The 24,314-nt window shown below is 36.6% G+C and overlaps 3 protein-coding genes across 7 annotated transcripts in view; 1 reads left to right on the forward strand and 2 right to left on the reverse strand.

The window, feature by feature from the left end:
* The first annotated feature begins 973 nt into the window (after nt 1-973).
* On the forward strand, nt 974-7,721 carry LOC125028922 (heat shock 70 kDa protein cognate 4-like). Of its 4 annotated transcripts, none has more exons than XM_047618546.1 (2): nt 974-1,084; nt 4,797-7,721. In XM_047618546.1, exon 2 carries the CDS (start codon nt 4,800-4,802, stop codon nt 6,705-6,707), a length of 1,908 nt encoding a protein of 635 aa, XP_047474502.1. In that variant the 5' UTR covers nt 974-1,084; nt 4,797-4,799; the 3' UTR covers nt 6,708-7,721. The 4 variants fall into 4 exon arrangements, with proteins under 4 accessions (XP_047474502.1, XP_047474504.1, XP_047474505.1 ...); XM_047618548.1 differs by having other exon boundaries at nt 1,003-1,109; XM_047618549.1 differs by having other exon boundaries at nt 1,083-1,100.
* A 2,488-nt stretch (nt 7,722-10,209) lies between these two features.
* Nucleotides 10,210-15,449, reverse strand: LOC125028905. 2 transcript variants are annotated; one of them, XM_047618514.1, is made up of 5 exons: nt 15,413-15,449; nt 14,362-14,460; nt 12,857-14,183; nt 11,890-12,019; nt 10,210-11,326 (listed from the first exon to the last, which is right to left on the reverse strand). In XM_047618514.1, exons 2-5 carry the CDS (start codon nt 14,448-14,450, stop codon nt 10,878-10,880), a joined length of 1,995 nt encoding a protein of 664 aa, XP_047474470.1. In that variant the 5' UTR covers nt 14,451-14,460; nt 15,413-15,449; the 3' UTR covers nt 10,210-10,877. The 2 variants fall into 2 exon arrangements, with proteins under 2 accessions (XP_047474470.1, XP_047474469.1); XM_047618513.1 differs by lacking the exon at nt 15,413-15,449 and adding an exon at nt 14,730-15,362.
* Nucleotides 15,450-17,344: 1,895 nt separating this feature from the next.
* Nucleotides 17,345-24,314, reverse strand: part of LOC125028588 (synaptophysin-like) — a 19,188-nt gene continuing 12,218 nt past the window's right edge. Inside the window, exon 6 of the mRNA XM_047618039.1 lies at nt 17,345-23,745. Within this exon, the coding sequence (XP_047473995.1) occupies nt 23,620-23,745 (126 nt within the window). The 3' untranslated portion in view covers nt 17,345-23,619. The remainder of the gene's footprint in view (nt 23,746-24,314) is intronic.

Genomic DNA, 24,314 nt, shown 5'->3' on the forward strand with positions numbered 1-24,314 from the left:
ATTCAGTGCACGAAGAGGATATAAGCAATTTAATAATACTGCTAGTGCAGTAATTCAGACTACTACCTTGTTACCAAGCAAGCTGGAATGCAAGATACTTGCAAAGAGCCGGTTGCACACGAGGTTGCAAGTGTGGTTGGCGGGAAGGGAGAACACAGGCTTATCTTACACCTGGCTCAACAACCTTGCTAGCACCTTTCTTCATATGTATAAACATATATATATAATATATATATATATATATATATTGTGTGTGTGTGCGTATGTATGTATGTATGTATGTATGTATGTATGTGTGTGTATGTGCATAAACACACACACATACATACATTCTAGATACATAAGCAGGACACGTTTTAGACCTGTACATGTGACGCATCGCGATATATCATTATCATTATTGTTGAAAGGAACTATAGGAATTCACTCATACTCATCGCATAGAAGGGAGTTAATGAACAGCGTATCCAGAATTAGCTTGTCTCAAAATAGGCATTGCACCAACCAAAGAGAAAAAAAATGTAAATCCTGCATCAGCACAATGCAGTTTACAATACCGTCCCTCCTGTAAGCGCGCATCCTCCCATTAATTACAAGGGAACAGTAGGGTATTGTAAGCGAAAGAGCGTCATGCATTTATTAAGTATAACAAATAAGGGAAAAAATTGCCATAAAAAAATATATAATAATAATAAAATGACGCATGGAATTCCGCCTGCATAAAGTCCGCACTGGAAAGAATAATCCATTGAAAAATCCCACCAATCACAACACTCAAAGAGCCTTCACGTCATCGTCTACCCGCCAATGAGCGTACAGTCTAGATGACATCATCCCTCGACCTAACCAACCAAATACTCGAAGGAATGATGTCATCCAATAAATACACCAATCATCGATGCCGGGAATGTGACGTCACCAAAAAGGCGTCCGCTGATTGGCTCGTTCGCCCGACCCAAGCTTCTAGAAATGTCTCCGCGACGTTAGGCAGCAACAGGCTGCGTGCGGCACCACTCCTCTCCCGACGACGTAGGAGGTCACACGCACTGGGAGAAAAGGACTCGATTCCTTTCAAACGCTCGACGTGAGTATCGAATCTCGTAAGAAACGTAAGAATATTGTCCTTCTAAACATGAGGATTCACTGTATCGCTTTCTTTCTAGATGACACTCGTTATTTTGGCGCTAAATTGCCATTACATTTTGCAACGGCATTGGCACTCGCAGTCTGGCGATTCTAGACGGGGGAAAAAATATTAAAAAAATCAACATACGTCGTGAACTTCTTGCTTCTCATGATCACAGGCCAATTCACTCGATTCCCAGAAGCCTTTGCAGCCCGGGAGAAGGAATGTCATCTCGAAATAAAGCGACATATGAGGGAAAAATTTCAACGCCAGGCCACGAGGCACTGAGGGGCGTGGTTGCCATGTTGCACGTAGGCCTCTTTGCAACAGAAACGTCGAGAACCTTTCTGAAGGCTTTATTAACTGTTTGTATGTTTTTTTTTTCTTCTGTTTTTTATGAGTTTCTTTTTATATTTATTTGTTTCTTTTATCCATATCGTTGTTGCGTATTTTATTTTCCTCATCTTTAGGTTAATTTTCTTATCATTTTAATCCTTTGTATATTTTCTGATATTTTATTCGTTTTCTTTTTCATTTTGTTTATTTATTATAACATCTTGCTTATTCGCCTTCTAATATTTATTCAAGAGAAGGAAATAGATAATTCAACAAAATAATAAGTGATAGAAAAATAAAAGAAAAAATAACGATAAATTGAATACTTGGGTAAGTCTAGCCTCCGGACTGGTGCAGTGGTAATGCGTCGGCCTCTCATCCGAGGGTCGGCGGTTCGAGCCCCGCCCAGGCGTCAGAAGTTGCAATTGTTGCCCGGAGGTCACTACTGAGGCTGGGCACCACGGCGGGTAAGGACTAAGCTCAGCCGTTAGCGAGTCGGCATTAGTCGACACAGGCCGGGCTCTCCTCATGGGCATAGGGTCGAGGGTCAGCTTAGCATATTTGACTTATCCTTATCTTGGATAAGCTTAGGTTAAGTTACATCTCTAGAGGGCCACTTTTTTCCAGTAGGCGAAACACTTAAAAAGAAATTTGGCTATCATGAACCTAGTGATAGACAAAAAAAAAAAAATAATAAATAAATAAAAAAGGAAAAATAACTTGCAGTCCTACTTAGCATTTTGCACAAATAAGTATATTACAGAATTCGGTTAAACTTGAACTACTTGTTATGACGCCTCCCCAGTCCTTCTCTATTTCTCTCCCTCTGTTATTTCTTCTTCCTTCCCCTTCGTCTTCTCCCCCCCCCCTCTCTCTCTCTCTCTCTCTCTCTCTCTCTCTCTCTCTCTCTCTCTCTCTCTCTCTCTCTCTCTCCCTCCCTCCCTCCCTCCCTCCCTCCCTCCCTCCCTCCCTCTCTCCCTCCCTCCCCCTCTCTCTCTCTCTCCTCCCCTCCCCTCCCCTCCTCTCCCTCCCTCTCTTCCTCCCTTTTCTCTTTTTTCTCTTCTTTTCTCCTTTCTTCCCCTCCCACCCTCCCTCCTGGATGGATAGAGAGAGGGAGGATATAAATATATAAAGATCGGGGATAACTTTTTAGACAGTAATATCGAAGTAACCGACTATATCACAGTTCCACGAACACCTACGAGAGAAGGGTCCAGAAAAAAGGACTAACGCCTTAAAGTGTAACAGGTCGCCCCGGGCTAACCTAATGAGCATCGCGGGTTCTTGCTTTATATGTTAATGTTGACGTATGCCGGCATATGCAGCTTGAATTAGATAATGTAGTTTATTTTTTTTTTCTTTTCCTTCCTCTCTTTCACTTCCGTTATTCTTTTCTCCTCATTTCCTGTCTTCCTCTTCTTCACTCCCTCTTTTATTTTCCCCTTCTTCGTTCCCCTCTCCACCAGTCCTTCCCTCTCTTTTTCCCCTCCTTCCTCCTGAGGTCCTTGGCCACCCGGTATTCGTGTCACGTGATTCACCGGACAGAAAATGAGGGCGTGTGAGAGAGAGGATTTCGTTGATAAAAGACTAATTGCTGGTTATGTTCAGCAACGACCCCGTTTGTAGAACTTGCATGATTGTTTCATGAGTTTCTAATTTTCTTTTCTTTTTTTCTGCTTTCTTTTTCTCTTTTCCTCTTATTTTTTTTTTCTTTTTTTTTTCTTTTTAAGTGTGTTAGTCGGTCACGGTTTTATGTCCTTAGTGTGGAACGGTAGCAAGTTGTCAATAATATAACACGATACCAGAAGGTTTTGTGTCACTTATTCCCTTCCCTTTCTTTCCCCTTTTCCCTTCTCTTTTATTGTATTTATTTACTATTCCCTCTGCCAACTACCATCGCTTTGCCTCGCGCTCGTCCTTGTCCGATTATCATCTATATTTCTCGCTCTTTCTCTCTTTAGTCTCCATCTAACCTTGATGTTATAGTGTCCCTTTTATGACGAGGGTGGATATTGAGCGAGCGCTTGAGTGCGAGGAGCTGGACGAAAATGAGTATCCTTTGGTGAGTCACGGGCGTGTGACGCAGCCCACGCTCGCCCTCATGGCCCGTTAAGGTCACTCAAGGATCAGCGCACGTGCCGCTTTCACCCTTAATGACCTTATGCCTATATTTGGGTCTCGTCTTTCGAGTTGATTTAAGTCTTTATTAATGGGTAGTGATAATTTGATTTTTTTTTTTTTATAGTTTTCTGTGTAACGTAGGTTTGAAGTCTTAAGTGTTGCGATATAAAAAGGAGTGTTGTTTCCCTGTATTTTATTTTTATTTTTTATTTTATTTATTTATTTATTTATTTATTTTTATTTTTTTATTTTTATTTTTTTAGGCGACTGTTCATATTGTCACTGGCGCCTGACGGAATCTGTTCAAGTTTTAGGGTTTTAAGAAAACTCTGCGAGTCAGAAATAAAAAGGTTGATTGGTGGTTAAGTCCCAGTTGCGTGCCGTGGCGAGTGGAAGGGGGAACGAGGACGGCGAAGGAGTGCAGTCAAAGGGGTCATCGAGTCCTCAGAACTATCCAAGTTTCGAAAGGAGCTTCAGAGACGAGCTGTCAGTAATAGAGTTGATTTCACCTTACGATTGGATTAAATTGCTCAATTCACTCCTTGTACAGTGCTGGGAAATTACATTGCCTTAGATGTATCCCAAAGTTAATCAAAGCCGGCATAGTAGGAATACCAGTCAAATTCAGTTTATCTTGGTCACAAAGGGTTAAGGGTATATCCCACGATGCTGAAGGGTTGACGGACGTAGGTGGTGAGACAGACAGAGTGGCGTCACATGCATTTGGCAGCATAGGTTGTCATGACTAGCTGAATTTTTTTCGTAGTAACGAAGTGCCTTCTCTGCCTAGCGTTTTCACTTCTATCTAGGGAAGGGCCCACATGTCACACTCCCTCAGTGCTTTAGCGAAAGAGGAATTGACTATTAATGTTTTCAGTGTCCGCGAACATTCTCCTGCTGGCGCATCCTCCACTTTTGTTAGTAATGCTGAAACTTCATTCAGTGCAACGCTTCCTTTAATATTATTATTATTATTATTATTATTACCATGTTCCAATGTTTCATTCTACAATTATTCCCATGTTTTGCATAGGTTCACATAATTCTCATGTTAATTTTGAGAGTTTTACTATGGTCATAAATGTATTACTATTCTATGCTTCACTTTTTTCTTGTTTCAGCCCTCAAAATAAAACATTGTGCACCAGGAAATAGTAATATATCCTTATTTTTCATTGATGCACATTCATATTAATTTGTATAAACATTTCAGATCATGGTTAAGGCAGTTGGAATCGACCTGGGAACAACGTACTCCTGCGTCGGAGTCTTCCAGCATGGCAAGGTGGAGATCATCGCCAACGACCAAGGCAACCGCACAACGCCTTCATACGTCGCCTTCACTGACACAGAGCGTCTCATTGGAGATGCTGCCAAGAATCAGGTCGCTATGAATCCCAATAACACCGTGTTTGATGCTAAACGATTGATTGGGAGGAAATTCGAAGACTCGTGTGTGCAGGGGGACTTGAAGCACTGGCCCTTCAACGTGATCAGCGATGGAGGCAAACCCAAGATCGCGGTGGAGTACAAAGGAGAGAAGAAGACCTTCTTCCCAGAGGAAATCTCTTCGATGGTTCTCATCAAGATGAAGGAAACAGCAGAAGCCTATCTGGGTGGAGTTGTCAAAGATGCGGTTATTACCGTTCCTGCATATTTCAATGATTCGCAGAGACAGGCAACTAAGGATGCTGGTACCATTGCCGGCCTCAATGTCTTGCGCATTATCAATGAGCCAACAGCAGCCGCTATTGCGTATGGTCTTGACAAGAAAGTGGGAGGTGAACGAAATGTTCTCATCTTCGATCTGGGAGGTGGAACGTTCGATGTCTCAATCCTTACCATTGAGGATGGCATCTTCGAAGTGAAATCAACAGCTGGAGACACTCACTTGGGAGGTGAGGACTTCGACAACAGACTTGTCAATCACTTCATGAATGAATTCAAGCGCAAGTTCAAAAAGGACTTCACCGACAACAAGCGTGCTGTTCGCCGCCTTCGCACAGCATGTGAACGAGCGAAGAGGACACTTTCTTCGTCTACGCAGGCCAGCATTGAGATCGATTCCCTCTGTGACGGCGTGGATTTCTATACCTCTGTCACTCGTGCTCGCTTTGAGGAACTGTGTGCCGATCTTTTCCGTGGAACGCTTGAACCCGTTGAAAAGTCTCTTCGCGACGCCAAGATGGACAAGGCTCAGATCCATGAAATCGTTTTGGTTGGTGGATCCACAAGGATACCAAAGATCCAGAAACTCCTGCAAGACTTCTTCAATGGAAAGGAGCTGAATAAGTCCATCAACCCAGACGAGGCCGTTGCTTATGGAGCTGCTGTCCAGGCGGCTATCTTGGTAGGAGACAAGTCTGAGGCTGTGCAGGACCTGCTACTTTTGGACGTAACTCCCCTCTCATTGGGCATTGAAACAGCAGGTGGCGTGATGACTGCTCTCATCAAACGCAACACTACCATTCCCACAAAGCAGACCCAGACGTTCACAACCTATTCCGATAACCAGCCAGGTGTACTCATCCAAGTGTACGAGGGCGAGCGAGCCATGACCAAGGACAACAATCTCCTAGGGAAATTCGAGCTCGCCGGCATTCCTCCGGCTCCGCGAGGCGTGCCGCAGATCGAAGTCACATTTGACATTGATGCCAACGGCATTCTAAACGTCTCTGCCATTGACAAGTCGACTGGCAAAGAAAACAAGATCACCATAACAAATGACAAGGGTCGTCTCTCCAAGGAAGAGATCGAACGCATGGTTCATGACGCTGAGAAGTACAAGGCGGACGACGAAAAGCAGCGGGAACGCATTTCTGCCAAGAACAGCCTCGAGTCCTATTGCTTCAACATGAAGTCGACAGTGGAGGATGAGAAATTCAAGGATAAGGTCGCTGAGGAAGATCGCAACAAAATCCTTGAAGCTTGCAATGAAACCATCAAGTGGCTTGATGCCAATCAGCTTGGGGAGAAGGACGAATATGAACACAAACAGAAGGAGGTTGAAAATATCTGCAACCCCATCATCTCAAAGATGTACGCGGCTGCAGGAGGAGCCCCAGGCAGTGCCTCAGGTAGAGGTGCATCAGCTAGTGGCCCAACCATCGAGGAGGTCGATTAACTTGATTCACTCCTATTACAGAGACCTTTTTTCACTGTAAACCCCTCTTTCTCTTGTCAAAAAAGTTCTATATTCTCAGATTGTATGTATACATGTGGATATTTATTATTACAGCTACGTTGAGGGAAGAAAGCATTATTTTTATGATAATCGGAAAATCAAGCCGTACATTTTAGTTTGTGAGAAAAAATAATGATGAATATATTGGGTTGCTATTATGTTTCTTTTACGTTCAGTGATTCATCCATTTTCAGTTGTTTGTTCAGGAAAGTTTTCAAGGATTTTAATCGTGTTCTCTATTTATGAATTATATGCTAATTACATATTAAAGTTACCCAACCTAGTTTGTAAGACTTTTTTTTTTTTTATGAATATTTAGTGGATAATAACACATATAACTGATCAAATATAATTATCACTGTTGTCGACTTGCAAATCAGTTCAACCATCTGCAACAAAAATATTGTCGCGTATATAGGAAAATTTAAGATTTTTTGTAAACTTGGATTGCTTTGAAATATTTCATATACCACTTTATTTCGTTTTGGAACAATATAAAAGGAAAAGCTTCTTTATTTTTTAATGAAAGATAACCTAGTTACTTGTTCCAGGGATTGGGATTAGCGTAAAGGAATTCTCTTTGTTTTGAATGATTAGAAATAACATGTAATTGATTCACTTTAATTGTCAGTGTTTATTTCTGCATACAGCACGTGGTTCACCTAACTTGTTACTGCATGATAGGAAATATGACCAGGGAGTGCAATCGTTTTATGTTCTGAAACTTTACATTTAGTATTTTGACGCTTAATGGAACAAAGCAAAAGATTCGTGTTAATTTAGAGGTGAATGTGCTTCTTTCGTGAAAAAATACAATATAGCCTTGCAGAACCCTAATTGAAAATAGACGTTCTTAAGATTAAAAAGTTATTACAAGAAATTATATATGCAACATTTATTACTCCATCATCACAGTTTATTACGTCATTTTGGACCAATAAAGTCTAAAAAGTACATTGATTTTCTATTGCCCATTATACTTGAGAACACCTGTAACCTCTTTTCTTTTATTATAAGAGTTAGGGAGTTACTTGCACTACTTTGATCAAGTCGGTCTGTAATCGAAAAGTATGTTGCCTATGATTAGCCCATTCAAGGTGGAATGGGTAACGAAACAGTTATATTCCACTTAAATAATACAATGTGATGATTCTCTATATACACTGACAAATCCATGGAGCAATTTGAGCGAGCCAGAGATACCAGCTCCCCACTTGCTATTATAGGAAAGTTTTACTAACCTCTCAATCTCTTTTACTATTCACAAGTCAAGGGAGATATATTTGAGTATTAGTAATGTATATAAGAAAGATAAGATTACGATATTTAAAGATGTATATCTAATATTTACGAAACATTGAAGTTAATTACTACCATGTCTGTGAAGAGTCAAGTATATCATTATTTAGTTGATTGTTATGAGGGAATATCGAATAACTGCCTTTCAATCCCATGCTCGTTATTGCCGTGGGGGCTTAGGAGACGGGGACTCAGGCCTACCCTGGTCCTCAGCCCTCGTCTCAACTAAGTTTGCAGGCTCTTTTCTTCTCCACTTTTCCTTTTCCTTTACATATTCATCCCCTTCTGTCGACTTATCCTAATCGTTAACTAATTTTTACCCTTTTTGCCACAATACTTCATCATAATGCTGTATGACCTTTGATGTCTGGTACATTTATTTGTTGACCTTAAACATTCTGGAAATCCACAAACATTGCCTTATTGAACCAAAAGACTTCCTTACTTCAGGCCGTACCCTATACCTATATAATGAGTATGCTGCTAATGACCTTAGATGATGCAGCTGAATAATTTTCAATAAATAGTAATATTGAATAACTGTTTATGAGTCTCAATGAGACAGCTGCTCTGCCCAGGTTGCTAAACAAATATCAATCCCCCCCAGGTTGATCATACAGAATTGTATATAACAAAAATGTACAGTAATTTAGCAGTCAAGCAGCTAAAATTTCTTAAGATTTTCTTTTTAACTAAGGATAAAAACAAATAATTAACTCTATAGATGGTTTAAAAATTATCCCAAGCTAATGAGGTCTAGTAAAAAAAAATTACCAGAGCCATTTGTTTGTTAGTACATGGGACTAAAGCTAGTCAAGTTGGTATCTGTATGTTTATTGTATACCCAGCTGATATTTGAAATGTGTGGGTATTCAGGAAATGTATAAACACACTGTAGGACAAGATAACCTTGGGATGCATAGGAAGTTTTAAATGAATGCTTAAAAGTTCTCAAAACCATGTGTGTTATAACTGACAGGTGAAAGCATTTCACATGATGGAAACTGGTAACTGGCAGGTCAATAGAGCAATGCATTATCCATTCACAATGAAGATAATAATAAATGAACACCACATCATTTGCCTTTTATCTCTATAGGACTAAATAACACAGGATTCACATGTTTTAGGAAAATAATGTAAAATTGGCTTGAATAACCATTGCAAGAGAGTAAAATCTAGGGTTTGCAATCCCGTGTATAAGGAAATTATATTTTTGTTCAAAATATGATTCGTTGGTTACACTATAATTACTGTACATGGCAGTACAAATATCAATGTATAATCATTGCATTTATACTGTGCCATAAACCAAAGACCATATATTCCTCCACATCATTCTTACTCTAACTTCAACAAGATCTGGAAGGAAGAGATGCTCAAACTAATCACTCTCATCTTCAGCGTTTTGATAAGACCCCAATTGATTACGGGTCTTTGAACAGTTTTTAGGGCACTATCTACAAGGGAAAATGTTTATCATGAAGTTCAGTGTACTGCTCTGAAGTCTTGATTTTTTTTTTCCTACACTCCTCCCTAATGCTTGGAAGTCTCAGGTTGCAATTCTTTATGTGGGTCATTTCTCAGTTTCTTTTAAAGTCTTCCTGGTTTAATCCCCAGCCATTCATCAGTCTCCCTCCCCAAGCAAATCAGTAATGTTCCTGTACTAATGGAGAACTTCACCGATTAGTTTACAATTGTAAACTCTTGTGTACAAATTCATTCTGAAGTTTATAAAAGATGAAAATCTTTAATCTCAATATCTGCATGCAAGCATTATCTAAATTAAGAAATACAAAAGGAGAATCAGATCAGTTGATTGTTCAACATTTTCTGTTGTAGTGATATCATCTTTGTTTCATAAAAAGGAAACTACTTAAATTCAGAAAAATAATGCTCTAGATGTTATTTCATGTATTTTACCAAACACTATTCAAGGCTTATGACAGTAAATCTTTAATTTAGAAAAGGCAAAATTGCTGTTAATGCCTGTTCCCTTTGCTCTTCTGATCATGTGACAAACTGCTTGGAATCAACAATTATCAAACATATATTTTGAAATGTGCTTATTGTGCATTTCAGAAAAAAAAGTTCTAAATAAAGACATTCTTAGTCTAAAAGGTTAGTTAAGATATACAAAAGCAAGAGTGATAAAACTTTATTTTCATATATTTTTTTATTATAATCTTTTCATAAACTTTCAATACATCTGTAAATCCATACAAGATTTTTTGTTCACATATTACGTCACAAAAACTATGTGCTTGCATAGTATATCATCTTCATGCATGATATTACATCTTAAGAAAAAACAGAATACCTTATTCTGACAACTATTTATCCATACAGGCAATGCAAGGAGTACAAATGTTTTTTGTTAAGCTTCAGTATAACAAATTACCAAATCATAAATGACTTAATAATTATAGAATCAGGATGTATTTATTGATATGAAAGAGTGCTATAAGGAAGGCAGATGGAAATGAATGGGTTAGGGGAGGGGGAAAGGAGGAAGGAGAGAGGGGGAGAAAGAAAATAAGATGATGGTGAATGAACACGTGAGTGTGCATCTGTGTAATCTTTTCATAAATATATATTTAAATGCAGATCTTTAACAAAAACTAGTGTAATGGCACCATGAATAATGCAAAGTGTTTCCAAATAACCTGAGTGCATATAAAATGTACTATGCAGTTGTTAAAACTATCTACCATATAAATATTCTGTCCTTTTGTGCTTTAAGTTTACACACATCCAACAATGAACTTCAGATATACTGAAACATTCACATAAATTTAGGATAACAATAAACTACACAAGGTGATCAACCAAGGCCATAGATTTGCTTGGATGACGCTTACTGTGCAAATGACCCTGATACCTAAGCTCATCCGCAGCTCTTGGACGGAAGTGCAGAGCAGATCTACCAGGAAATATGTTGTCAATGCTTCGATTCAACTTTGCAAACACATGTTTTGATGTGTCACCTGGAGTCCTCCCTAGCTGAATCTTACTATTAGTTCCTTGGTGAGTGACTCTACCACTTTGATAATATCTGTCATCATTTTCCTTGTCATCATTCTGCACATTTTTATCTTCTGTCTTCTTCAGTCCTCCCAAAGTAACATGATAAAGGTATGGGTCAGTTTTTGGATCCAGTGGCTTGGGAGCACCACACTCGGCACATATGCTCCTTCCTTCTTTATTTGTCAAGGTCGGCTCCAAGTATAATCTGTCATTCTGCAGGTAGTGATGTACACCTGGAAAATATGTTCTGCATTATAAATGGAATATACAGATGGATAAGTGAGTGAGTGAGTGAGTGAGTGAGAGAGTGAGAGTGAGAGTGAGAGTGAGAGTGAGAGTGAGAGTGAGAGTGAGAGTGAGAGTGAGAGTGAGAGTGAGAGAGAGAGAGAGAGAGAGAGAGAGAGAGAGAGAGAGAGAGAGAGAGAGAGAGAGAGAGAGAGAGAGAGAGAGAGAGAGAGAGAGAGAGAGAGAGAGAGAGAGAGAGAGAGAGAGAGAGAGAGAGAGAGAGAGAGAGAGAGAGAGAGAGAGAGAGAGAGAGAGAGAGAGAGAGAGAGAGACAGAGACAGAGAGAGACAGAGAGAGACAGAGAGAGACAGAAAGAGAAAGAAAGAGAAAGAGTGTGAGTCAGTAAATGTTAGTAGGTCAGTTAGCAAGCAAGCTAAACAACAAGAGAATATATAGAAAATGCATAATAAATTGTTGTTGCATAAAAAGTCTTAAGTTAGCATGGATAACATAAATGCAAGACACACCAAACCCTTTATTAACATGCTAAAAAATCCATAAAGATACATACATTTATGAGGAAGACCATCATAATCCCAGTCTCTGTGCCTCTCTGTTCTACGTGACCTATACTGCCTGAGTTCCTCCAGATCTTCTGCATTCCAAGACTTCCACTTCCGTCTGTTGTGAACCAGGTGGTGCTGAAAGACAGATGATTTATCAGACTCCAATCCACTGCTGGCCCTTTTTCTTGAATTATTATCAAGGTGTTAAATACTGTTATGCTTGTTAATAGACATGTAAAAAGAAGATATCTAGAATTATTTTTCTTTTTATTGGATGATAGGAGATTGGAGTGTAATAAAAAGAAGTGCATTATGTGAATAAAACACTTTTGTTTACATCTGCTTTGCTTTTAAGCAGGAAATAAACATACGACAGGATAAGAGAACACAATCTTTTTCCTTTGTGCAGTCATTCCAAATTTGGTTGAGCTCCTTATGACATATTTTTTTTTTCTTTTCTTCGTAATTTATATACATATAAATATATTATTTATTACCATATACATTTTGAGGATTATACTTTTTATTGTATTGTGAATATTATACTTACATTTTTTGTAGATTTCTATTTTCACATATATGCCTGTATTTGTTCAAGTCTCATGCTCCAGAGTAACTACTTAATACATCAGCACAAAGAACACATTTTTCAGTGTACAAAATTAAATTCTTGAATTATTTAAGATAAAACCTGCCCCTGTAAACTTGAAAAGTTGGGGTTATCTGCAGCTAAGGGGTAAGATGGGCACAGAAACTTCCATCTTTAGGGGTTCATAACATAGCAGGCATATGTAGGGTCTTGTTGTTGTTGTTTTTGCTGTTCTAGGGTAAATTAACGCTGATTTGTATGTACGTGTGTGTCTATGTGTCAGTGTGTGCAATTTTTGTTGGAATAATAAACTAAAACTAAATTTGCTGATAATAAGAGGCCACACTTAATTAATAAATCATCTAGAAAATAATCATACTTACCAAATAATCCTGATTTCTATACTCTCTTTCAAGTTTTTTCTTCAAGTCTTTCACTAACTCTGTTTTTGGCTCATATGGTATACGATTCCTCTGCAGGATTTCCTCTTCCCCATCTGAGAAAAAAACAGGAACTGACTGCATCCTACGTAAGGTATTTCTTAAGCCATGATCCTTTGGTATTTTCATGTGCCTGTGATGATATACTCGATCATAAGAATCTAGGTCAGAGGAATCACAATGATAACAGTATCTGTCATCCACAGAATATGAGCGTCGACTCTGTCTTCTGCATAATGCACACAAGTCATCATTATACTTTTTTCTAGATGGACTAATATTATAGGACCTATTTCCTGGCCCTCTCACCTCAGAAGGAACAAAATCAGAAGCAGAATTCATTCGTCTGAACCTTGGGTTAGCAGGATATCTGTGTCTTGGAGATTCACAAAGTATACACCTTTCCTGGTGAATTTCATGAACAGGATTCCTGCTCTCTGACACTGAGGAGGTGCTGTCATAATCATTCACATCTTTTTCTGAATAATCATCGTGGCTTTCTGAATCATGAATTGAATTGTTATGACTATGCCTTCTTTGAAGAGGATCTGGCCTATCATTTCTACCTGTCATTTCTGCATGCTTGGACTTTTCATGCCTGGTTTCATAGTCATCCAGATTAACATCTCTTCTCATTGTATTACGATGGCTGGTCTCTGTATGAATGTTCTTATGTGTTACATCACCAGCATTTGTTTTGTCTGAAAACTGGACTCTCTTCTTTGAAATATCCTCAGTAGTTTGTTTATTACTCTCATTTTCATTACTGGGAGTGTCTTCAGATGTCTTTGGTCTGCCTCTAGTTTCTTCCATGTCATTCTCCTTTAATGTAAGCTGACTTGGTCTCCAATTTGCATCTAATATTGATATTCCTGCTGCATTATCTTTTGAAGCATAGATTTTTCTTCCATTGAGCCCACCTCTGGGTACTGTACATGTAGATGTTAAAATGTGACTTGATCCTCTATCATCTGATACTGGTGGTTTACCTTTAACTCTACTCTGCTTAGTCTTATTAGCAGTAGGACCTGAACACTGACATTTTGGTCTCATATGATTACAATTAAGTCTGGTCTTTAGCTGATTTCCCATGACAGTCATTTTTGCATGTGGTCTCAATGGTTCACTACTTTTAGACTTATTGTGCTTTAGTTTCCTATTAGACTGGGAGATTTGGTTGAAGGAAGGTGAACTGGATAAAGATATCATCGTGGGTTTTTGTTTTCTTGAGGTGGCATCTACCCTAACTGGACGGAGTTTTTCCGCTATTCTGAAATAGATTTGTCACAAATTTAAAACATGCTTACTGAGAGACATCTTGATAGTTATATATATTGTCTAGTACAATCTAAATTAAGATTGGTTCATATGCTTTTATCTTACATGTAGATAACATAATGCAAATACACTTATAGATGACTTAAATACATAAAGAAAGAAATACTTACGTGCTAATTACTGGTCCATAAAATGTAACTTTCTTCTGTGGCTGGACAGACTGCCAGTCAACTCGAGACTTTTCCTGAGCATTTTGCATCTTCTTGGACCTTTGAAAAATAGGCAAATATTACAAGTTACACATATATACATATATTAACTTTTCATGTAAAAAAAATTGCATTTCACATTAACATCTTGATGACAGGGTGCATTTGAAGCCATCTAGTCAAGAGATGCTGGGCTTAATTCAGCTTTTCTGCTCCCCAGTAACAAATCTTCAATGACCACCACTCTCTCAAACTTTATCTATATCTCTATACTGTCCACTGCATGAGACCTCCTCACACAACAAAGAGTTTAAGGAGTAATGACTTACCCTTACAAATGTTTCCTTTTATATAACAAGCAGTTCAACTGGCCTGAATCTCAAAACAAATCCAGAGATAACATCCCAAAATGACAAAATTAAGAGATATATCTGTAAACTTGAACTTCTGAGATATGAACTGCAGGAGAATACTGATTACTACCAAAAGTATACTGGGACCTCTATGTATCTCTTTCCATAATTCTAACACTATGGTACTTTACATAATAACTTGAAATTAGTATATGAGTTCTGATACTCATATATACCACCCGACATACAATTTCAGGTCCGTTTCGGCTATTGGTTCATCTTTTATTCATCCGCCAATTACCCACTCTTACGAATTAAAAGCTCAATTTACCAGTCATCTCTATTACATTTACCACATTATACATCACATTTCCACGCCGGTAAACCCTAAAAATCGTGCGTATTACGGTATTATGGTCAAACTTCACCCCCAAAAACCTCTCAAGACTAACGCATCCCAGACACTATGAGTCAACACCAAACACAATTCAAATTCGAAACGTTAGGAGCTCTAATATAACATATCCATATTTCCCCCCCTATGTTACACCTTTATCTATAAACGTAACGCATATTATCATCTAAACATCACCAAATTCCACCCCTTCTCTCGGTAACAGTTCGAAGTAACGGTAAAAATTCCTCGTAACGTCCCCTACCTGTCAACGTCTCCCAGTCAGCCAGCGAAACTATTTGTTTGTTTACGTTTCGGCGTTCGTGTAGCGCGGCCGCGTGAATGCGCATGCAGGCTTCCCGAGAGTGGCTTAATAGGACCTAATAAGTAAATTCGTTATAATAAATTCGTCTAGTTTGTTTTTTTTCTTTTTGTTTTTTTACATTATAACCCATTGTTTTTGTTGTTGTTATATAGATTGATATTATTGTAATCATTTATCATCAGTTCTATCTCTTATGGTTTGCATTTTAGATGATATGATAATTTGTTATTATGCATTTACTAATATGATCAATGTAAACTTTCATAAATTACTAGGATGAACAGCAAAAGAATACTTAAAAGAAACAAAGAACATGGTACTGGGAGTATTTTTTACAAAGTGACATGTACAATATAGTGCAGACTCAGAAAGCCAAAGGGTGGTGAAAAGAGCTACTTTTATATTTTTAGAATAAAATCCAGAATATCATACTGGGTATACACAACATAATGATATACACATAATGAAGTGTATTAAATTTTCATTACATGGAATGGAGAGCACAGGAATTAGGGAAACTGGAAAATAATTGACTAAGAGTTTGGTTAAAAAGATGTAAAGGACAAACGCATTAACTAACAATAAATACAGTTAAACTGAAGACAATCTATTAAAGTAAAACTGTCTGATAACAAAAATCCAGGCAAGTAAGTACAATTCTTCACAATAAAGAAAAACACTTTATTTACATTCAGAGGGAGGTTATAATTTTCATGTTATCAGAGAGTTTCACTGTTATAAATGGTCTTCAGCTTTAGCACTGTTGCTCTTGTTAATGCTCTGATTTTAATGATCTGTGGGACTTTTATTTACACAAAGTGCAAAAGTAATGATGCCTATTTAAGCACAGCTGCAATCCCCAAACAGTGACCTCTACCAAAAAGACAAGTAGGGTCCTCAAAGTAAGGCCATAAAGGACAAATGGCTGAGATCTAGAGATGTGGATGAATCTAGTATAAATCAAGAAGAGACAAAAATCTTGGGAGACAAGGAAACCAGCAAACTGATTAACTTTCATTAAAAATCCAGAAGAGTAAATTAATGACAGTGTAAACTGGGTATGTATAGCTTACTTATATATAACTTATTTTCCAGATGAATATCCCTGTTAGGAGAATGACAGATTATCAAGTACTGTCCTCCCAAGTCCGTGGATCCCAAAGTGACTGCACTTGTACGGTCTTCCTCTGTCTAGTATGGGAATGGAGATCTAGGGAAATTTTTCCTTGTGCTGTCATACTTATTGAACGTTTGGAATATTTCAACACTGAAAAATTGGGCTTGCTCATATGTCCATGGAATAATTGTGCTGCATCAGTTGCTAGGGTGAAAAGCAAGAATTCACAGTGCATTGATTAATTTTCAAATAAGTCACTATTTCATAAACAATGATATGAGCATCACAAGCACAGCCAACAATAATCAAAGCATGGCATCAAGGTTTCAAAGCTTGGTCTTTATACTATAGACAGGTTGATATATATTATGTATTTGTATGTATATGAACTGGCAGTGTCTGTGTACAAAATTCTCCACTCACATGTACAGAAAAAATATGTAGTGATTTAAAATGTAGATAAAAGTGCAGTACTTGTCAATTGTAAATCTTTTAAGTGTTCCTCTTTCTAATAGTATAGGAAGCTTAACATTCATAAAAAGAGAATTACTGGATTTTATAAACATTATTTATTGCACTTAAGCATTACTCAAGTTATAGCTAACTTTCTTTCTCCTCTTTCTTTGTGTACTGTAGCTAACAATTTTAACTAATATATGATACACTAAGCACAAAAAACAATGAATATTATTAGTGACTTTTTTTCTGGCATCAAGACTAGGAATAGGGGCATAAAAGGTAAAGAAACACATACAGCCACTCTTTACTTTATTTGCTAAAGGAAGCCATGAATTTCCTGTCATCTGAAAACAACACAAATTATATTTTCTTTAAAACTCCCTAGTAAAAACTGATAATCTTTACAGTACGAAACTTTTCAAAAAGTATCAATAAGCAAACTAAATATGAACTCTAAATATGTAATGAATAATAATCACCCACACATATAGAACAAAATACATATAAATAATGTATTTCACCTTAGTTATAGAAAGAAAAAGAAAAATCATTACTGTTTCCTCTGGTAAAATCATGGATCATTAAATATCCTTCTAACAAAATAGAAATAATTCAAAATATAGAATAAATCTCTTTAAAATCCATAAATATATTCCATAGACTATTCACATACACCTCCTGTAAAGTAATCAATACTCTTGATACTTAGGCAATCTTACAATTATATCTATCTCCTGTAACCAGTAACTGACAAAATACAATGAACACAGTGTGTTTATCCTACTTTCCAGTTGGATCATCTATACACAGAAATGCAGTATTTACAAACAATCAAGAAAGAAAAAAAAATATATAGTTTGTTTCTTCTCATAGTTTCATAATAAGCAAGCACATAAATACTTATTACTGAAAGCAAAGAAGTTCATAAATATTCACTCGGGCAAAAGCATACAGACTGCAGCAGTATACCCATTCTTCTTGTAACTACTTTGAGTGCACCTACACCTGGTTGTGTTGCTCCCATATATGTTATTTTCTGCATTACTTTACTACTAATACAGTTTTCTAAATAAGAGAAAGATACAATAATTTGAATTATGTGACATGTTTTGAAAACACATTTTTCTCTAAGTTTGTTATCTATTAAGCACATTACAACTGTTTATATCTGCCTGGCCTACAGCTACTTTTCTGCCAAAAAATGTTATATAATTTTGGAATGGATCTGGAAATTTTTATATTGCTATTATAACCACAAGATTATAAAGTAACTTAATGCTCAAAAGGTTATCTATTATATATATATTAAAAATACCATAACAAGCAGCTAAACACCTGTACAAAATATAAATTAAGCACAAAAGATTTAAGGCAACCATCTAACTTTGTTTTTCCCCCCCTGTTAATTCGCTTTTTCTCTTTTCTTTTTCTCTGCTGATTACTTATATTGATAAGAGGCTGTTAGTTAAAAAGCAGTTTTAAGCTAACTGATTTTAGTGTCTTTTATATTTTGAACATCTTAAGTGCATTCAGAGGATATAGCATACACACTCAGAGATAAATATAGTCTCATCTGAACAAGAGAACACTCCTCACATAAAGCTGTACTTAAATAGGGTTCATTACCAGAGATCACTTGCCTAACAATCTATAAACCAAGTGGCATGCCAGTGCTTATAGCCTGTCCACACAAATGAACAAGAGTCAGTAGTCTGTCTCTCTGCCACAGGAGAAAGTCTGTAGACACAGTTATTGTTGTCCACGTAGCAGTGTCTGGCAGGCTTTGCTTTCCATCATCCCTACACCGTATGCCCTCCTTTCTCTCCTCCCTTTCATTAAATAATGTAGATTTATCAATATTGAGAAATGCTGTCCTCTTTTTTCTAATTACTTCTGTTTCTGTAAATGCAAATATTACCATTACTTGATATTACTGGCAATAAGAATGGCAAATACCATGTCTGGAAGTGCAACTCTTCACTCTGTAAGGGCAATGCCTAGTGCTTTCACTCCAGCTCTTACACAAGCATTTTCTTGTGAGTCGGTGAAAAAGAATTCTTGATTGTGTTCACAAGACACTGTTCACTTAAGTGGACAGGGCTTACAGCACCTTTTTAAATTTACTATAGAAATTAATCAGACAGAATTTTGCATACATACATGGATGCAAGAGAAAAAATTATAATTGCTCAACCTACTACTACTTATAAAAAAAAGTAAGAAAGATAGGAGAGAACTGGATTTGCATGTTATGTAGGCAGTCCTTAACCCCATTTTGTGTTCTTATGATCGATAAGCAAGTGAAACAGTATGGAAAAGTTACTTATTGTACCTTTTTGAACTCCATAATAGGACAGTGTGTAAAGAAGGCTTTGCAGTTAATGCTTTAAGCACACATTTTAGTTTGCAATTTCTAGCAGACAAAAGAGGAGTTCATATAAAAAAAAAAAAAAAAAAATCTTTAAGCATTTCCAGACAAGTCAGCTTGATCGAGAAGCATGCTTGGAAAGGGACTTCAGAGGTCGGGAAACTACTGCAATTCCATTTGCAAATTGGATGTTCAGCCAGTAGTCTGCCCAATCCTGACATGAATTTTCAGACATGCCCACTGATCAGGCCTGCTTATCTGTACATGCCTGTAAAACAACAGATGATGCATCTTGTTAACTTTACAACCACAGACACTTGAATGATAGCCAGACAGGCAACTAGACACCCTTACTGTAGAGTAGATAAATGGAGATGTCAATGAAATTGTTTTTTTTCAATCCTCAATCTCTTATTTGTAAGCAAAGTTCAATGGCATGTCAAATATAAATATCCATATTAAACACTAGCAATCAGAACAAGCAGAAATTAGACAGTTGCCTTAAAACTGTAATAACCTTAATTACAGTGAAGTGCATGGCAAACAACACTCTAGAAGACCTGTTAATCTTATATTTATTCTTATACACTGATCGGTAACTCAGTACCTTGGAGAAAAATGTGCAGTGGAACACCTACTCAACTAACAAGAATTAAACCTATGCACATACAGGAAATGAGCAGCAAAAACATCATTGCCCCTAATTCTGAGCTACTCCTTTGGTCAATGTTCTTGTCCACTTTATGTTTAGACTGAGATGGTGCTTAAAATGAGTATACTGTATAACTGATGACTTTCGTTGAAGGAGTCGATGCATATACCAAGGAGATCAAGTTGATCAAATTAATCATAACCACCTTTCATAATAAGGAGAATAATTAAAGAAAATTGTGATTCATCCTCACTTCTTATAAATAAAATCCTTACAGTACTGTCGTATTAGCCAGCAGTCAGTAAAAAAAAACCATGATTAATTATAAAAAAGTCAGCTTCATAGTAACAAGTTACAGTCAGTCACATCATATCAAATTTTATATACATATATATATATAAAAAAAATCTAAATCATTACCTTTCAGTTTCAAAATCAACCAAGAAAATAACCAGAAAATATAGCCCTGACATAATACAAGCTGCCTGCTCATGTGCAACCACTATTAAAAAGTGATGGATGAAAATGAAGGTTACCAAAAGCAGAGAGGAGATCTTAGTTTCTGAAAATGAGCTGAGAAACATTCTTGTTCAATAAAATCATTTACCATAACTGACTAACAAGAAGAAATAAATAAAAATGAGTGAGAACACAAATATTGCAATATATAAAAAAAAATAAAATCAATAAATACAGCTTTCAAAGAATGACAGAAAGAAAAGAAATCCGAGATATGTTGAGCATTAAAAAGACTGCATAGACTATTGTTCTTCATTACACTGTAAGGACCTCACAAAAGACTTGCTCTATATACTTCTGAGAATGTGTACAGGGATCATAAACAAACTTGACTAATTGCATTATTAATGAACAATTTAATGCTCTAATACACTTCAGTTCATTTAATATTACTTGCCATATGCATAACATAAGCAAATCATATATATTGCCTTCATCCTACCATTTCATTTTAAGCTACGTATTCAATATAACAAAACTTTTTTCAATCCCCTTGCATAAAATTGATTTACACAAGTACTTCAAAACCTTTTCTACATAATTAGTATTAATAATTTGCAAGGATACCAGACAAAAATGAAGAGTACAGTTACATTCTATGCGATTTTGTTATGCATACAACTTGCCTTGAAATATGACAATAATCTTTTACTGATATTTTACCAATTCAACAGTTTCTAATTTTCTGTTACCCTTTTTTTTCCTTTTGCTTTTTCTAATACTATTATTTTTTTCTACACAGTACAGTTTGTCTTTAGAGGTAATCTAATACCGCTCCAACACATTCCCTAGAGTGCAAAGATCTCATTTATCAAATCACTGAAAGCAAAATGTTACATCCTTTATGGCTAATCATTTGTAATAAAAAGAGGCAAAGCCCTTACAAAAACTTCCATAAAATTTTACAAAGAAATAGAACTGAGAGCATAAATTTCCTTCAATACTTGCAATAAAACTCAGGCAAACCAGACATTGTCTCTTGACAGGTATTGAGTACAGAAAAATATTGTGGTCTTCTTTGCATCACTCAGCTTCACTGGATGTATTTCAACATTACCAGAAATTGAGACCAAGTACAAAAATATCCTTTGAGAAAACTAATTTCTGAACCATTTATACCAGAAAATATCTTTATTAACAAAACTAATTTCAGCATTCAACATGAGGAATTCATACAGAGCAGTTTGATTAATAACTTCTTTGGTCTTCCACTGCTTTTCCAACCAGTGCCTCCTTGTCTGCCATTCTCTGTATCTTCCACTTCTTTTCAGTCCAAGCTAGATATCAGTGTGTCAGTCAACAATCAGAAAAAGTGCCATTTTTTGGCATCTCTGGTTATGGTACTCACAGAAAGGCAACAAAATATAACATCACACTTACCAACTGGACAACTTTACTCATGTGCTTGGACCAAGCTGTAAGTATCCTTATCATTTACATACTTTCTTCTACATTATTTCATTAATAAAAAAGCATTGACTCTCTCCTCCTGTCTGAGAACAAACATACACATGACAGATGATCATCATTTACTTACTCTAGCCAAAGACATTATTACTGGAACTATTTCCTGAGAGAACTTTTTGCAACAGGACTAAAATCAACCAAGAATACAAAGTGTATGAGCAAAGCTAGTAACTGCAATCATAAGTGTTCTACTATGCTACATAACAGGAACACCTCTAGTGATGGTGAGGTGGCAAAAAGCTGACTGCAGATGTAGCAGTTTTGGCACAACCATGATTTTGGATTAGTAAAAAAGTTATGTACAAGCACCAGTCTGCATATGAGGGCTCCTATTTTGCTGGAAGTGGAAATATGAGTGCATATGTCTGTATAGATGCAAGCACACACCAATTTTCACAAATAATAAATTGTGTAAGAGATATGGCAAACAGGTAGGTCCTGGATGGATCAGTATTGCAAAGATATAATGAATTCTTATACATTTATTTCACATTATCATACTCATATCAAAGTGAAATAATTGAATTATGAATTGGAACATCAATAACAAATGTGTTCTAACAATTACAATAACTATCAGCTACAAACACACTTGAAAGACCACAAATGACAACATTGTCTTCACAAAAGGTATTCATTTAGTTGCATGATTATGTACATACTCTTTATGAATACACACCATTTAACATTTTTGTGAACTACTATATTTCTGTAATGTTGTACATCTTGGTCTAATATTGGGTCACAGAGAAAGGTAGAATTTTACACTATACAGCAGTTTACAAACACAAAGTAAAAAAAAAAAAAAAAAAAAAAGAAGAAGAAGAAGTGGGTGGAGGGCAACATTAAAGGCATGTTTATTTTCACGTTCACTCGGGTTGAAGTGATGCTGCAATCAATATATGATCGACTTGCATATCTTAATCAAGAGATGATCTGCCTTGAACAGATGCCTACACCTTAGAAAATAATCATGCTTTTAAGGTTGCAATTTATTATCTCACTACTTACACTGGTTCTGTGTCAGTTTTAAGTCTGATTCTTTTATGTGATTCTGACTGTGTGCTTCTTAAGCAAGAAAAATAAACCATAATTCACAACATACCAAGGTAGAAAAAAAACTTTTTTATTATTTATTTGAATATTCTCAAATCTATTCTTTGTATTTCAAATGAAACTTAACAAGTAATCTTATTAAATTAGAGGAGTACAGGTTATGAATAGAAATTACATTTTCAGATCTTGCACATAATTATCTGAATATCAACATAAACTCAGGTACATAAAATCTCCTATAAAAAAAAGGGGGGGGGGGGAAATCACTAATTTATTACAATTATACAAATCTGCTGTATAAAAAAAGTTGAAAAGCTGAACTAGACAAAACAAAACATAACAAAAAAAAAAAGATAATAAAAAAAAAAAAAAAAAATCATGTCAGATGCTTAAATCTGAGTTTGGCAAAAAGGAAACCATAAGAGGGCACTTCTGAGTAACCGATGATGCTCATGCACCTCCTTCAATACGATCCAAACTCCCTCTGGATGTACTCGTCCCTGCACACCTCAAGCAGCTCCCATGGGGTTGGTACCATCTGCCTGGTTCTGCGTCTTGGCCTTGAAGTAGTGAGTTTCCTTGTACAGGAACCACAGGTTGCTTGCCCACAGGAACACATTCAAGAATCCAAGAATCTGTAATCATGGCAAGAGTTAAGAAAACATGAGAAAAAAAAGGAAACAATGCTATACACTCAACTCTTACAGCTTAACCCACTGATGCCGGTTGACAACAAACATGCCGTGTGAATATTTGACGTTAGCTTATTTTGCTATTACTAATGTTTATAACATTAGAGTAATTATGATGTTTATAATAAAAATAACACCATCAATATTCATAGCACTAGTAAAAATTACATCTTCCTGCCAATTCAAGGAAAGGTGAAATCAGGTAAGACAGGACCATCAATGCGTACAGACATGTCACGAAAAATATAAAAAAATTAGCTCAGCATTTTCCCCATTTTTTATTCACTTTCCCTGGCAGCAATGGGTTAAGATAGTCCTCTTTCATCATGCTTAACAGGACTGTGACTGATACTGCAGGGTCATTTTTGTAAATGCACTGAGTAGGGAAGAGTGGTTTTGAGATCAAGACCACATCAGCTTGCTGTTATGAAAGGTTGAAAGACTGACTTACAAACACACATGAACTTGAAATAAATTACTTGTTTTAATTTTATTTTTTTCCCAACTTAACA

Source organism: Penaeus chinensis, chromosome 9 (assembly GCF_019202785.1).
Source record: "Penaeus chinensis breed Huanghai No. 1 chromosome 9, ASM1920278v2, whole genome shotgun sequence".
Classification (NCBI taxonomy): domain Eukaryota; kingdom Metazoa; phylum Arthropoda; class Malacostraca; order Decapoda; family Penaeidae; genus Penaeus; species Penaeus chinensis.

What these genes read in the sequence shown, in the direction of transcription:
- LOC125028922 (XM_047618546.1), top strand. Translation starts at nt 4,800, where the DNA reads ATGGTTAAGGCAGTTGGAATCGACCTGGGAACAACGTACTCCTGCGTC.
- LOC125028905 (XM_047618514.1), bottom strand. Translation starts at nt 14,450, where the DNA reads ATGCAAAATGCTCAGGAAAAGTCTCGAGTTGACTGGCAGTCTGTCCAG. An exon ending in TATGGACCAGTAATTAGCAC is followed by an intron (nt 14,184 to 14,361) that starts GTAAGTATTTCT and finishes AATCTATTTCAG; the next exon opens with AATAGCGGAAAAACTCCGTC. An exon ending in TGATGGTCTTCCTCATAAAT is followed by an intron (nt 11,327 to 11,889) that starts GTATGTATCTTT and finishes CATATTTTCCAG; the next exon opens with GTGTACATCACTACCTGCAG.